Genomic DNA, 12,956 nt, shown 5'->3' with positions numbered 1-12,956 from the left:
TATGGATTTTCCCGTATTTGCTTACATGTATCGATTGCGCAGCACGCGAGGCCTTGACCGATCTAGAATCGTCGACTGGTCTCGGTGGTAAACTTCTCCATCTCCAATTTTCCCGTAATCAACAACGTGTTTGCTTTCGAGTAAAAATCCAGAGACACGCACTTGTCCAACGCATAGAATCGCGTGCAATCGTCTCGCCCACCTCGGCTCATTACTCAAAGTCCTCAACACAGTGACAATGGATCCGTTCGCCGACTTTATGGGGGGATCCCCAACGGCTCCAGCGCCCACGAGCGACAAATCGCTTTGGGTTCGACTGGTTCGCGTGGCACACGTCGATGGCCTGACGATGGCGCAGTCCACGTTCTCTGCGACTCAACTACAGGAGTTCCGGGACGATCACCATCGATCCGTGACGCATTTGGCCGTCCTGACTGAAGATTTGTCGCTGCTGGAGTTCGTGCTTGAAAACGGGGCCACACTGCACGCTCAAGACGCTTCCGGGGCCTCGCCATTGACGACGGCGTTGGTCGGACGTCACTTCCGAGCGGCCGAGATGCTGATCGCCTACGGGTGCGACGTCGACCATGTGAATGCAGCGCTGCAGACTTCGATGCACGTGTTGGCCACGTACGGGGTATTGGACGCGGTGCAGTGGCTGCTGGAGAGAGGAGCGGACATCGAGGCACGCGACGCCGGTGGCAACGCGCCACTTCATCTCGCAGCCGCCTACTGTTCACTACCCGTGGTGCAGTTCCTTTTGGAAACTGGGGCGGACGCGAACGCTGTCAATGCGTCGGAAGCTACGCCACTGCATTTTGCAGCACCGAATGGCAACTGCGCGGTCGTAGAGGCGCTCATCAAGTTCGGCAGCGACGTGGAAGCGAGAGACGAGCATGGCAACACGGCGCTGATCGACGCGGCCTTTTTGAGTCAAAGCACGGCGCCGCATTTTGCCTTGGGAGACCAGACGACGCAGTACGCCATGATGGAGTTGCTGATGCTGCACGGTGCTGAGGTCAATGCGGTGAATAACGACGGCGACTCGGCGTTGTTTGGTGCTGTGCGCAACGAGTTTGACTCCGTTGTGAAGCTTCTACTTGCACACAGAGCCGACGCTCGAGCACGTAACAACCAGCAGGAGACCCTGCTGCACGTGCTAGCTCGAGGATATGCGTCAAATATGGCTATCTGGCACGAACTACTGCAACACCAAGCGGACATTTTTGCTGAGGACCGACGAAACCTGACGTGTGCGATGGTGTGGGCGTCGCGCCATCAGGTCTCCCACGACCAGGAAAATACCTCAACCGATGACAACACACAGAAACAGGAGTTCGCGTGGATTGAGCGCTTGCTCTTGAAAGAATCTGCAGTTGAGTCAGCTTATTAGAGTCGAGAACGATAAGAAGCGCTTCCATTGTACCATTAAAACATTTTTCAACATTGTTACATTACGAAAGCTTCTTCCTCGGAACTCAGCGTCTCACTGAGGATTCAAGTAGATGCCAGACGAGATGTGAATGTTCGCTGCAGCAACAACCGCCGAGAAGAACGACAGATAGGCGGTGTCGGAGTTGATGTGGTCGAAGTTGACATTGTGGTGGATTTCGAACGAGCTCGCCACAAAGTCTACAACGAGTTCGATCAGCACCTGGAGGACGATAGTAGTGATGTCTACACTCTGGGTGCCAAGCGTGAACTTTGGATGGGAACCAAAGAAGAAAAGAATGGCGTAGGAGCAACCCATAGCGATGTATTCGGCGCTCATGTCGGCGTAGGTCTCCGCCGAATGGAGGGCCATTATTTCGTGGGCTCGAAACACGTCTTGTAGCCACGGCATCGGAGAGATTTCTTGTGTCGGTGTGTCTTGTATCCGTAAGACACGTGTTGGTCGAGGAAGTTGGCGTCGAGCTAGGATGCGGCGAGCACTTCTCGTTACGAACAAGGTTTTTGCCACTCGAAACCCGACCTCAGTAAGTGCCAGAAGCACAGAGCCAACGAGCGTCAATGACGCACTGTCTTGACATAGCAACACGGTACGAAGCTGTGTGTCCACCATGATAGTCGGTGCTGCCACAATAACCACCATTGAACGCATCGTCGGCGGTTTGCTTTGCTTACTGAGATAGTGCTTGGCTGCTTCCTGGGTCAGGAACTTCACTACCAAAGTACAGGTGGCGAATATCACCAGTTTCCACTTGGTGTCGATGCTGATGAAGCTCACGACATGGACGTAGCCAGCGGCGAACAAAGCAGCGATAACGAAAGGCACATTCTGACGAAACGCGCGAACGAAGTCGGATAGCGAGATTGAACGCTGTGGCGCTGACCTTATGGGTCCTCGAAGGTTGCCCCGGGATTGTTCAGTACGTTGCAATTCCCGCGCTTGGCCTTTCAGCGTATCGCTCCTGAAGATGTGACGTGTATGGGCATCTGCAGCAGCCACGAAAAATGTGCAACAAACCAGCGTCCAGTACAGATCGACTTTGGACTGTCGGAGCGCAACTGGTACGAAAGCAACCACAGCACCACCACCAACGCTTGCAAGAGTGACCCCTACAGCGTACGGAAGAATGCGGCGTGACAATTTGCAGGAAATCCGGAAAGCTGAGAGTGTTGAATGCGTTGGGTGCGAGGCAAACCGCTCTGGCAGAAGTCTTCGCACGGAGGCGGCAATTGTAAAAGCCCAATAGAGTCCGTCGAACCACAAAATCTTGACAACGAGGAATTCGAGGTAGGATTGCTGCTCCGATGTACGTTCAGATAGCACATTTCCCTGGGCGATACCAAAAGCCAGGAGCCAAGCGACAATCCCACTGAGCAACGAGCACCTCAATATCTGAATCAAGGTCGAGAGTGCTCTCCGTGTGGAGCTGCGTGGTGCTGTGAGAGAGGCATCGCGGTAATTGTTAGTGTAGGGCTCTACCTTGGCCATCGCCCAGGCAGCTTCCAAGCTAAACTTGCATGGCCGCGCTATTCCTACGTGTGTGACGAACAACATTTGACAGTTGGGATGGCGTCTACAGGGTTCTTCACATAGGACAACTGCGCCCAGAGCTGCTGCAGTCGCTATACAAGACTGTCGACGCTACCAAGGACAACACTTCACCCTCCAGTCCTGTGTACGGGGGAAACTCTCGCCGCGAGAACCACATCGAGACCCAGGCGGATCTGGAGCCCCCCCCCCCCCCCCCCCCCCCCCCTCCGGATGCACCATCGGCTCCAATAAGGCAGACCCAAATCATCAAGCCCATTGACACCGTGGACGAGTGCGTTGGTTGCAGTGGGAATTATTGGACATCATGTACAACTGGATCTACACGACGAACTACAAGCGATCGCTGCAGCGTCTCACCAAGTCGGAAGGCGAAGCTGTGACGTTTGCGAAGAGCGAAGGAGAAGCGAGGAGGAGGCCACAACGGAGCGTATCAGCTTTGAAAAGCTGAAGGGGCGCGAGCACACTCTCTGGTGTCAGGGCTTTGGACTGTACGGGGACGAGATCCACGACCACGGAACTTCTGCCATGCCGATCAAAGTGGAAGTGGACTGCATCCTGAGGTGTGCTTTACGTTGCTAGTACTTCTCTTCTTACATGTGTCGTTGTTTGCGGCGCCTACGAACTGTCGCGCTACGGGACGCGCCCGGACCACGTGCTTATTCGTCTCCGCGAATCCTCGATCGTATTACCAAGGGAATGAACGTGACCTGTGCGTTGCTTACTTGGATTTTGATCTTTGGAGTTGGTGGGCGTCTGCACGCCCCAGTCTTCAGGGTGCTTTACTCCGTGGCAGACCAGGTTGAGAGCGAGCGCGGCAGACAAGATTGAGAGATTCCATTGCTGGTTCAACAAAATATATTGCGTTACGATATGTAAAAGTGCAAACTTGTCTTCCTAGCTAGCAATTGTGCATCAAAGGCTTCTTGTCGGACCAAGCAGCATGTGCCGGCAAGTCCATTCGGCGAGCGGAATCCAGGCACCTCACACGAAGAAAGCCCCGGACGCAGGCATTGAAGCAAAGTAGAACAGCAAGCGAGTGAGCAATCAAAGTGGCCAACAGAGAGTAATGAGTCCCTGTCGACCACTGCAGAAGCACACCACACCCGCACCTCACGCGAAGCACGCCAGCATCTACAGCTTCAACGGAGGTAATGAGCCCCGATCGACTGAGCCTGCTGGCGCAACTTCACGTAAGGCCTACCAAGTCTCGACACTCCACGTCCAGAAACCTTCAACGAGCGAGTAGCCACAGACCACCGCACGACAGAGAGAAATGAGCCTCTGTCTCGCCAACTGGAGAGCTGCCATGCGGGAGAAATGAGTCCCACGTCGTGCAGCTTCCAGACCACGGAGAGCTGAAACGTCCACGAGAAGAGGCAGAAATGAGTGCCTCTGCTGCACCATCCGCCATGCACGACTCCAGCTTTCACCGAACTAGTCGCAGGTTGTCGAATGCGATGGCGTTGCTGTCCATCCGACGCCTCTTAGGCACGATGCCGTCGCTGTCGCTGGCCTCCTCCTCCCGCTGCCGGATACGCGTCTGCGCCGGCACCACCTCCGCCGTCGTCCCAGTCGAACTCCACGAGCTCACCGTCGTGGGACTGCTGACGCTGCTGGTCTCCTCACTCTGCCTCTTCTCCAGCTCCAACTCCAGCGTCACCAGTTGCGTATGCAGCTCCACCGCGTCCTGTGCCATGCCTTTAATCTGGACTCTTTTGTTGTGCAGCTTCCTCTTGTAGCGCGTCTCCATCTCCTTCTTCTCCTGGATCAGGACCACCAGCATCTGCTCGAAGGCGTCGCTGTCGGCCTTGGCCTCTGCCAGCTCCTCGGTGTGTCTGGCCCAGTCCGCACTCCTGGCCTTCTCGCGCCTGGCACACTCGTCCTGTGTCTTCTGTAGGCGGCGCTGGAGGATCCAAGCCTCGTAGGCCTCCGCCCGGCAGCTCTCTGCGGCTGTGGCGTGTAGCTCGATCTCGAGCTTCAGGTCGTCCATCGTCAGATTGCCCACCGTCTGCTGCTGCTGCTTGCTCGCACGCAGCTCCTCGGCCAGCAGCTCGTTCTGCTGCGAGAGCGCGGCCACCTTCTGCTCCAGACGGGCGACTGCGTCCATGTCTTTCTTGTGGGTCGACGCCTGGTCGGCCTGTGTCTCCATCTTGCGCTGCAGCTCGGCCGTCTGCTCATCCTTGGCCAGCAGCGCGTTGCGCAACTCCGCGTTGTCCTGCGAGAGCGCCGCCTTGTCCCGCTTCAGCTCGGCCACCTTCTGCTTGAGCGCCGCCACGGTCTGCGAGTGCTTGTTCGTCAATTTTTTGCCGTAGAACCTGTCGATCGTCATGGTTCAGTCGAAGATTCCGTTGCCGCTCCGATGCTCCAGTTGGTAAATGCCAGGTATTTGCTAGCCCAGAGGCTTGAGGGCGGGAAAACCGAGAAAGTACGCGCGCGTCGTGAATTCAAAACGAACCTGTGGAACCACATATCTTCAACCTACCAAATGGGATACGGCTGCACACGTGCACCTTTGCAGAACCAGGAGGGTATGGCCACGTACTTCGTGCCGAAAGAGGGCGCCATTAGGAGAGAGCCATCTTGTCGCAAGTACAAAAGCTTGTGGTCCGCTTCGAGCTTGATTGATCGGGTGGCTGGCGTCGTCGGCAGGCTGTGTCTGATAGTAGCCGCTCGGTGACAGGTCTCCGGCGCATCCTGTAGGCGGTAAAGCCCGCGAGAGCGGCCTTCTCAGTCTTCGGTGTGGCAGTCGTCGGGTACGGCGTGGGGGACTCGGTCGACAGCACGTCGGTCATGGGGCGAGGGAGGAGCCTCAGTCGACGGTCCAGCCGTCATCGGAGTAGGGGATGACTTTGTAGTCGCATCCGGCGTCTTCCCTGGGCACGGCGTACTAGGAACCGGGGTCGAGTCCTTCGTGCTCATGGCAGGAATAGGTTTCTTCGCTTCAAGTCTTTGCGGGGGCCGGGGTCTGTGTATTGGTATTGGTTGTTGTCGGAGCTGGTGAAGGTTTCTCTGTTTCCGTGGCAGTCGGATTAGGCATCAACTTACGAGTCTTGGTCGTAGCAGGCGCAGGAACCTCAGTCTTTGACGTGGAGTCCGGTGCGTTCACTTACCTCGTTTGCTGTTCGGTTGACGTTGCCCTCCACTGTGTCGATGCCTGGTCCTGTCGTCTATTCCACCCCGCCTTCTCCGGGAACAGCGTTGCCAAAATCAGCCACACACGATGAGGTGGATAAAGCTGTCTCTGGCGCCCTTTCCAGGCAGCACCAGGTCCTGCACCTCCTCGAAAATCACACGTCTCCACGGCTTGCGTGGCAACACGGCGACGTGACCCACAGCGGGCAGCAGTACCCCTTATGCACGAACTTGACCCCTGCAGCACAACGAGCTCCACGTGCAGCGGCTTGCCGTGGCCCCTTCATCCCGCACCCGTACAAGTGGTTCCTGGCCTTGACGGCTTCTTCCACGTTCACGAGCATGAGCATCGGGTTGGAGATGTCGGCTCTGGCCGCCGGCTTCTCCACCTTCTCCCGGTACTGGTGCAGGCCCAGCATCACAATCTCTTCATCCTTGGCGAGCTTGTCCACCTCGAGTTTTCACTATGCCAGCAGGTGCGACGCTGCCACGCCCAGGTTGGCCACGACCGCGTACATGTAGTCCCTGGTCTCTCCGGTAATGAGTACCAGCACCGTGTCCGTCTCGCCCATGCCCGTGGTGTCGGCCGGACAGCGCTTTCTTTCCAATTGGGGGTCGGGTGGAGTGTACCTCTTTCGGGGTACATTGTAGAGCAATAAACACAGTCAAACCTGTTTATATGATCCTCGCTATTTGAGCCCCACCGTCTATAAGATGCAAATTCTTGTAGAACCAAACATTTGACTTGAATTTAGTATGTCTGCTACTTGTATGCACACATGTCATATGAGCCACACGGTGTGGCAACTAAGTGTGATGAGTCAGAGTTCTGTATGGTCACCAACCATGCCTCATATAAGCAGGTTTGACTGCATCAACGATGCTAGATCCACGCTTTGTATTCACATTATTTTTTGTCAGAGTGCTGACACGTCAAATTTTCATGTAGACCCCGGAGGCTATATGGATGCTGACAACAGCGACAAGGACCATGAAAATGGCGAGGAAGGCGTCATCCGTTTGGAACTTCTCGAAGTTGACACCAAAGCGGATCTCTAACGGGATCGCGATGATATCCACCACAACCTCGATGCCCATTTGCACCAGGATAGTGGACAACTCGATCTCGTGGGTAGACTTTGTGGAAGCGTTCCCACCGAGCACAAATCTCGGATTCGAGCCGAAACAAATTATAATGACGTATGCGCAGCACATTGCGATATATTCGCCATGCATGTCAGCGTAGACCTCCGCAGCGTGCAAAGCCGTCAACTTTTGCACACGAGCAATTCCCTCTAGCTCCGGCGCCGACGAGGATCCACGGGCTGACAATAGCGATTGGACTCGATGAGTTCTTATGGTACTGTCTTGAGGAAGCATCGCAACGGATGGAGGAGGGTACTTGATCAAAATTTTGCGTGTCTGATGCCTCATGTGAAGCGCTGTTAGGAGTCGCAGTCCTGTCTTCGCTATGGCAAGCAGAACCGAACCTGTTAGCGTCATGGACGTGCTGTCCAGACACAGCAACACCGTTCGGAGCTGTGTGTCAACTAAAATCGTTGGAGCCGACACGATAATTGCCATTGTGCGCATGGACGGCGTTTTCTTCCGCTTTCCCAGATACAATTTGGCGGTTGCTTGGATCAACAGCTTGATTGTTTGGCTGCACATTGCGAACAATACGAGCTGCCACTTCTCTTTCATTTCGATGGAGCTAGCGACGTGTACAAAGGCACCAGCAGATAGTCCGGAGATGACTAGAGCCAGGTTCTGAACAAACACACGAACGAAATGGCCACCAGAAGGCGTTCGGCGAGGCGTTCTTGGCGGTTGTTGCGGTTGCTTGATGTGTCGACTCGGGCGACGGGCTCTTGCCTTGCCGTTCACAGTCTCAACCCGAAAAATGTGGCGCGTGTGCGCGTCGGTGACAGTCAAGATGAAGTTGTAGCACATCATTGGCCAGTACACATCAGCTTTGAACATGTTGTGCGCGAGGTGATCAGACGCGATGGCAAAGCCGACACCGATACTCATGGCGGAAACCCCCACAATATGTACAAACATGGCTCGCACCAACTTAATAATGAGCTTCGTGGCTGAGAGTTTGAACGGCGTAGAAGAAGAGGGAGAAGTGAACGTCTCTGGGAGCAATTTAGCCACGCATTCGGCGATCGTGAATACCCAAGCGAAGATCCAGAACCAAATCATCTTTGCCGTGAGGAACACCGCATGTGGCTGCTCCTTCGATGTCACTGAGGAGAAAATGTTGCCCTGGTCGATGCAAAACGCCAATAGCCACGCGATAGCTGCACTGAGCAGTGAATTGCTTAACACCGTGCCCAGCGTCCGAATGGTGCACCATGCGATAGTAAGAGGGTGAGCTCGGGATCCGAAGCTGCTGATGCGTTGGTGAGTGGAGGTCGTTCCTGAACTTTGGGTGAGAGGCTGCACGCGGTCATGCCGGACCTTGACCACCAATTGGGCCCACGTCTTGCCCTTATTGACCGGCATTAAGCGTAGTCAGATAATTATCGCGCATGAAGCGGGGCTGAGAGTTGCTGAACTACCTCGAAATAGCGAGTTGCGACCACCTGAGCACGGCTGCGAATAGCTAGCGTCATTTTCGTCGTTGATTCAATGAGGTTGTCCCTGACAATGAGACACCAGAGCCGCAACAAGTCCAATTCGAAACCTGCACGACCAAAACTGTGAGATAAATTATTGACATTTGTGAAAGTCTTCACCGCTTGCACGACTACATGCAGAAGGATATTTTGCATCTAGTGAGTGATCAGATAGATGCCCGACGAGATGTGGATGTTGGTGATTGCGATAACCATCATGAAAAACGCGAGGTATGCACCGTCTTCGTTGAAACTCTCGAAGTCGATTCCTAGCCGAATTTCAAACACACTTGACCCAAAGTCAACCACCAGCTCGATGCCTACTTGCAGAGCTATCGTGACAGGGAAGATGGAGTAGCTGGCACCAGTCTGATCACCCAGGTTGAATCTCGTATGAGAACCAAAGAAGAACAGAATCGCGTAGGAACAGCCCATCGCGATGTATTCGGCGTTCATGTCGGTATACACCTCAGCAGCATGTAGCGCCATCATTTTCTTGGCTCTGCTTAGCCTTCGTTGGTCTGGCAGAGAAGTTGAAGAGAGAAACTTGGCCAAATGCGGCTGCGGGACAACATGAGCAGTCCTGGGTACGTGCAATACGCACTGGGACAACGAGCGATGCTTGCGTGCTACGTGAAGAGTTCTTGCCAGACGCACGGCAATCTCGACCGCTGCGAGGAGCGAGGATCCGAAGAGTGTAGATGCCACAGTATTTTGACACAAGAGAACTGTCCGCAGCTGGGTGTCCACCAGAATCGTAGGCACCGCAATTAGTATAGCGATAGTGCGATCTGCCGGTGTCTGCTTCTGTTGATTCAGATAGTACTTGATAATCTCTTGGAGAAGGGCTTTGAGGCCGACGCTTGCGACGGCAAACGTGGTAATACTCCATTGGGACTGCATCGGGATGGTACTCACGGCATGTGCGTAGGCAGCAGCAAAGAGAGAAGATATGCAGAATGGCAAACTTTGGCAGAGTACGTGAAGGTACTGTTTGGCCGAAGGCCTTTGACGCTGGCGGCGAGGGCTGGCTGGATTACCTTGAGATCGACTCTGCTCTCGAGTTTGTCCAGCCACAGTCTCCACTTTATAGATATGTCGCGTCTGGGTGTCCACAGCTGCAACGAAAAATGCACAACATATAAATGACCAGTACAGATCGAGCCTGAACTTGCGAACCGAGAACGGCATGCACGCAATACCAACAGTACCACCAACGCTCACGAGACTCACTCCCACAACAAAGGGCAGCATTGGTGGTACCAGCTTCGCTAAAACTTGAGCAAACGTAAGTTTTGTAGGTGTCTGCCGTATCAAAAAATGTTCTGGTAACAATTTGTAGACGGATGTTGCTATGCCGATGATCCAGTAGAAGACGTCAAACCACAAAATCTTGATTGTGAGGAATTCCGTGTACGTTTGGTCACTTGGTACTCGCTGAGAAGCCACGTTGCCGTGTGAGATACAAAAGGCGAGCATCCATCCCATAGCAGTACAGGCCAGCGAGTTGGCCAGCATCTTGATCAGAGTCTTGAGTGCGTGCTGGGCATTGTCGTAGAAATCCCTAGACGCAGGGGTTCGTGTGCTTGGGCGAGGTTGAGCCGTTGGCTTCAGTGATGAGAACGAGAGCACTTGGTTAAGTCGAGCCATGGCGAAGTGCAACCAGGTGTGCATACGACACGGCCCTGAAATAGGAAACCTCAACCGAGACCTGCATTATTCATAGCTAGGTTGTGAACAATACGTGAGAACTGCTTGTAGGAAATACTATGAGTAGTATTTGTCACGAAGCAAACGAGTCCAAAATGTTTATTACGTTCGCAGATAAATACCCGATGAGATGTGGATATTCGTGACGGAGACTACCATCATGAAAAAGGCGAGGTACGCGCCGTCCTCGTTGAAGCTCTCATAGTCGATGCCGAGTCGAATTTCAAGCGCGCTCGCTACAAAGTCCACAAGCAGCTCAACGCCTACTTGAGTCACGATCGTGATGGGGTAGATGCCGTGGCTGGCATTTGTAGCACCGTCCGCGCCTCTAAGGTTAAAGCGAGCGTGAGATCCAAAAATGAAGAGGATACCATACGAACAGCCCATTGCAATGTACTCGGCGTTCATGTCGGAATAGACCTCGGCTGCGTGGAGTGCACGCAATTTTTGGACCCGCGCAACGCGATTCATCCCGGATGACTTTGATTGAGATGAAGAAACAATGGGATCGGGATCCAATCTTTCAGGGAGTTCTGTCTGCTCTCGAGGCCCTGCTACAGGAGAGGGAGCAACGCCGCGGGACTCGATACGCCGAACTTTGTACACCACTTGCAGAGTTTTCCCCATACGCATAACGATCTCGACTACAGCTAGCAGTAACGAGCTCACTAACGTCGACGATAGACTGTCTTGACACAACAAAACTGTGCGGAGCTGCGTATCTACAAGAATCGTAGGCACCGCGACGAGGATAGCGATACTTCGGTTGGCTGGAGTTTGTCGTTGCTTGCTAAGGTATTCCTTGACAGCTTCTTGAAACAAAACTTTAAGAGCCACACTTGCCACAGCAAACACCGTGAGATTCCACTGCGTTTTCATCGAAAAGGAGCTCACAATGTGTGCGTAGGCAGTAGCAAGGAGTGAAAACACGCAGAAAGGGAGACTTTGGCAGTACACATGGGCGAATTGAGCGATCGTAGGAGACCGACGACGGCGAGCCACCGGCGCTTTTCTTGAGCCCTGCTTTTCAAGACGCTTCAGTTCTCGCGTTTGCCCAGCTACAGTTTCGGTCTTGAAAATGTGGCGCGTGTACGTGTCCGCGGCAGTCACGAAGAATGCGCAGCACACCAGCGTCCAATACAGGTCCAGCTTGAACTTGTGCGTCGAAGGCGGCAAGCATGCAATGCCGGCTGCACCACCCAAGCTCATTAACGTCACCACGACGACAAAAGGGATCATCGGTGGCACCAACTTGGTCGCGATCCTTAGAAATGAAAGCGTAGGTTGTCCTGGGTGGGTAGCAAACCTTTCGGGCAGCAATTTGTGCACTGAGGTGGCGATCACGAGGCTCCAGTAGAATGCGTCGAACCACGCAATTTTGACGGCTAGGAACTCCAGATAAGTCTGTTGTCCTGGGGATCGTCCTAAGAGCACGTTGCCTTGTGAGATGCAAAATACCAATAACCACGCCACCGCCGTGCAAGATAACGAATTGGTCAGCATCTTGATGAGCGTATTAGCTGAACGCCATGCACTTCCACGTGAACTTTGACTTGCGCTTTCTTGATCATTGTGCTGCACTCTGTTGCTCGGAAGCAAGGTAGAAAGTGGAAAGGGAGTAGACTGTACGTGAATGGTGCGCAGTGTTTGCAGGACAGATACCATTAGGTCGAAGCAACTGGACCGTCAAGCAATGACTAAACCGCACGCTGAAAAACGCCTTGCGCGCAGGACCTATAAAAATAACGATGTCCATCGACCACATTAGCGCACGAGATTTTCTGGTCTCCATTTTCGTTGCTTGTACTTGTTCACACAGGTCAGCATTGGCGTCCACTCGAGTTGTGATGCCCCAAGCGAACCCAGTAAACTAAGGCAATGGCTTCATATGACCGAGTACACCCCACGACTTCGGACAATGTACCGCGTAGTGTCATCTGGAATACCGCACAAACCCTTCACAGGGTGCTTCGGAACTCATTGCTCAGCGTCGCGTTTGCGTGGGTGTTTGCGTTCTGTTGCAGCGTTGGAAATGTCTTTTCGGGGTTGACGCCGGATCTTCAATCGTTTGAGGAATTTCTCGTTGCGAAGATGCTGTGGTTTCACTGCTTCTTCTGTGCCGCAACGCTGTCGATTTTCCTGACCTTGCTACTTACCGAGCACTGCTCTACATCGAGCAGTCCGATTCTGCACTGGTTCGGGAGATTGGCGCGCCTAACCTCGCCGTATTTCGTTTTGGTCGGTTTGTCTGTGGTTGGTGGCTGTGTGCTGCTGTCCCGTGTGTTGGAAGATGATTTCAGGCCGAAAGCCTGCGTGTATTTCACGCACATGTGCTTTTACGTGTTCGTTGGCTGTACGGAGGCCCAATGTCGCCATCTCTTTCGAACGGAAACAGTGCGGGGCCAAGCCCGAACACTGCAGGAAGTAAGACGACTTCAGCAACATCCAGCTTTGGACCGAGGCAACAGGCCAACATCCTCTTCCAGACG

General features: G+C 53.8%; 7 protein-coding genes across 7 annotated transcripts; 1 reads left to right on the top strand and 6 right to left on the bottom strand.

The window, feature by feature from the left end:
- Positions 1 to 238: 238 nt before the first annotated feature.
- KRP23_12764 (putative ankyrin repeat protein) lies at positions 239 to 1,393 on the top strand (the record flags this gene model as incomplete). Its single annotated transcript, XM_067883397.1, has 1 exon — positions 239 to 1,393. One exon carries the CDS (start codon positions 239 to 241, stop codon positions 1,391 to 1,393), a length of 1,155 nt encoding a protein of 384 aa, XP_067738846.1.
- A 93-nt stretch (positions 1,394 to 1,486) lies between these two features.
- Positions 1,487 to 1,804, bottom strand: KRP23_12763 (uncharacterized protein; the record flags this gene model as incomplete). The annotated part of the gene is made up of 1 exon (XM_067883395.1): positions 1,487 to 1,804. One exon carries the CDS (start codon positions 1,802 to 1,804, stop codon positions 1,487 to 1,489), a length of 318 nt encoding a protein of 105 aa, XP_067738845.1.
- A 2,623-nt stretch (positions 1,805 to 4,427) lies between these two features.
- On the bottom strand, positions 4,428 to 5,330 carry KRP23_12762 (uncharacterized protein; the record flags this gene model as incomplete). The annotated part of the gene is made up of 1 exon (XM_067883394.1): positions 4,428 to 5,330. One exon carries the CDS (start codon positions 5,328 to 5,330, stop codon positions 4,428 to 4,430), a length of 903 nt encoding a protein of 300 aa, XP_067738844.1.
- A 958-nt stretch (positions 5,331 to 6,288) lies between these two features.
- KRP23_12761 (uncharacterized protein) lies at positions 6,289 to 6,552 on the bottom strand (the record flags this gene model as incomplete). Its single annotated transcript, XM_067883393.1, has 1 exon — positions 6,289 to 6,552. The coding sequence occupies one exon, from the start codon at positions 6,550 to 6,552 to the stop codon at positions 6,289 to 6,291; it is 264 nt and encodes an 87-aa protein (XP_067738843.1).
- A 514-nt stretch (positions 6,553 to 7,066) lies between these two features.
- KRP23_12760 (uncharacterized protein) lies at positions 7,067 to 8,644 on the bottom strand (the record flags this gene model as incomplete). Its single annotated transcript, XM_067883392.1, has 1 exon — positions 7,067 to 8,644. The coding sequence occupies one exon, from the start codon at positions 8,642 to 8,644 to the stop codon at positions 7,067 to 7,069; it is 1,578 nt and encodes a 525-aa protein (XP_067738842.1).
- Positions 8,645 to 8,913: 269 nt separating this feature from the next.
- KRP23_12759 (uncharacterized protein) lies at positions 8,914 to 9,249 on the bottom strand (the record flags this gene model as incomplete). Its single annotated transcript, XM_067883391.1, has 1 exon — positions 8,914 to 9,249. The coding sequence occupies one exon, from the start codon at positions 9,247 to 9,249 to the stop codon at positions 8,914 to 8,916; it is 336 nt and encodes a 111-aa protein (XP_067738841.1).
- Positions 9,250 to 10,569: 1,320 nt separating this feature from the next.
- Positions 10,570 to 11,970, bottom strand: KRP23_12758 (uncharacterized protein; the record flags this gene model as incomplete). The annotated part of the gene is made up of 1 exon (XM_067883390.1): positions 10,570 to 11,970. The coding sequence occupies one exon, from the start codon at positions 11,968 to 11,970 to the stop codon at positions 10,570 to 10,572; it is 1,401 nt and encodes a 466-aa protein (XP_067738840.1).
- Positions 11,971 to 12,956: the final 986 nt, after the last annotated feature.

The sequence above is a fragment of the Phytophthora ramorum genome (genome assembly GCF_020800215.1).
Source record: "Phytophthora ramorum isolate Pr-102 chromosome Unknown Phyram_PR-102_s0016, whole genome shotgun sequence".
NCBI lineage: Eukaryota > Oomycota > Peronosporomycetes > Peronosporales > Peronosporaceae > Phytophthora > Phytophthora ramorum.
This window is presented reverse-complemented; position numbering and strand designations above follow the sequence as displayed.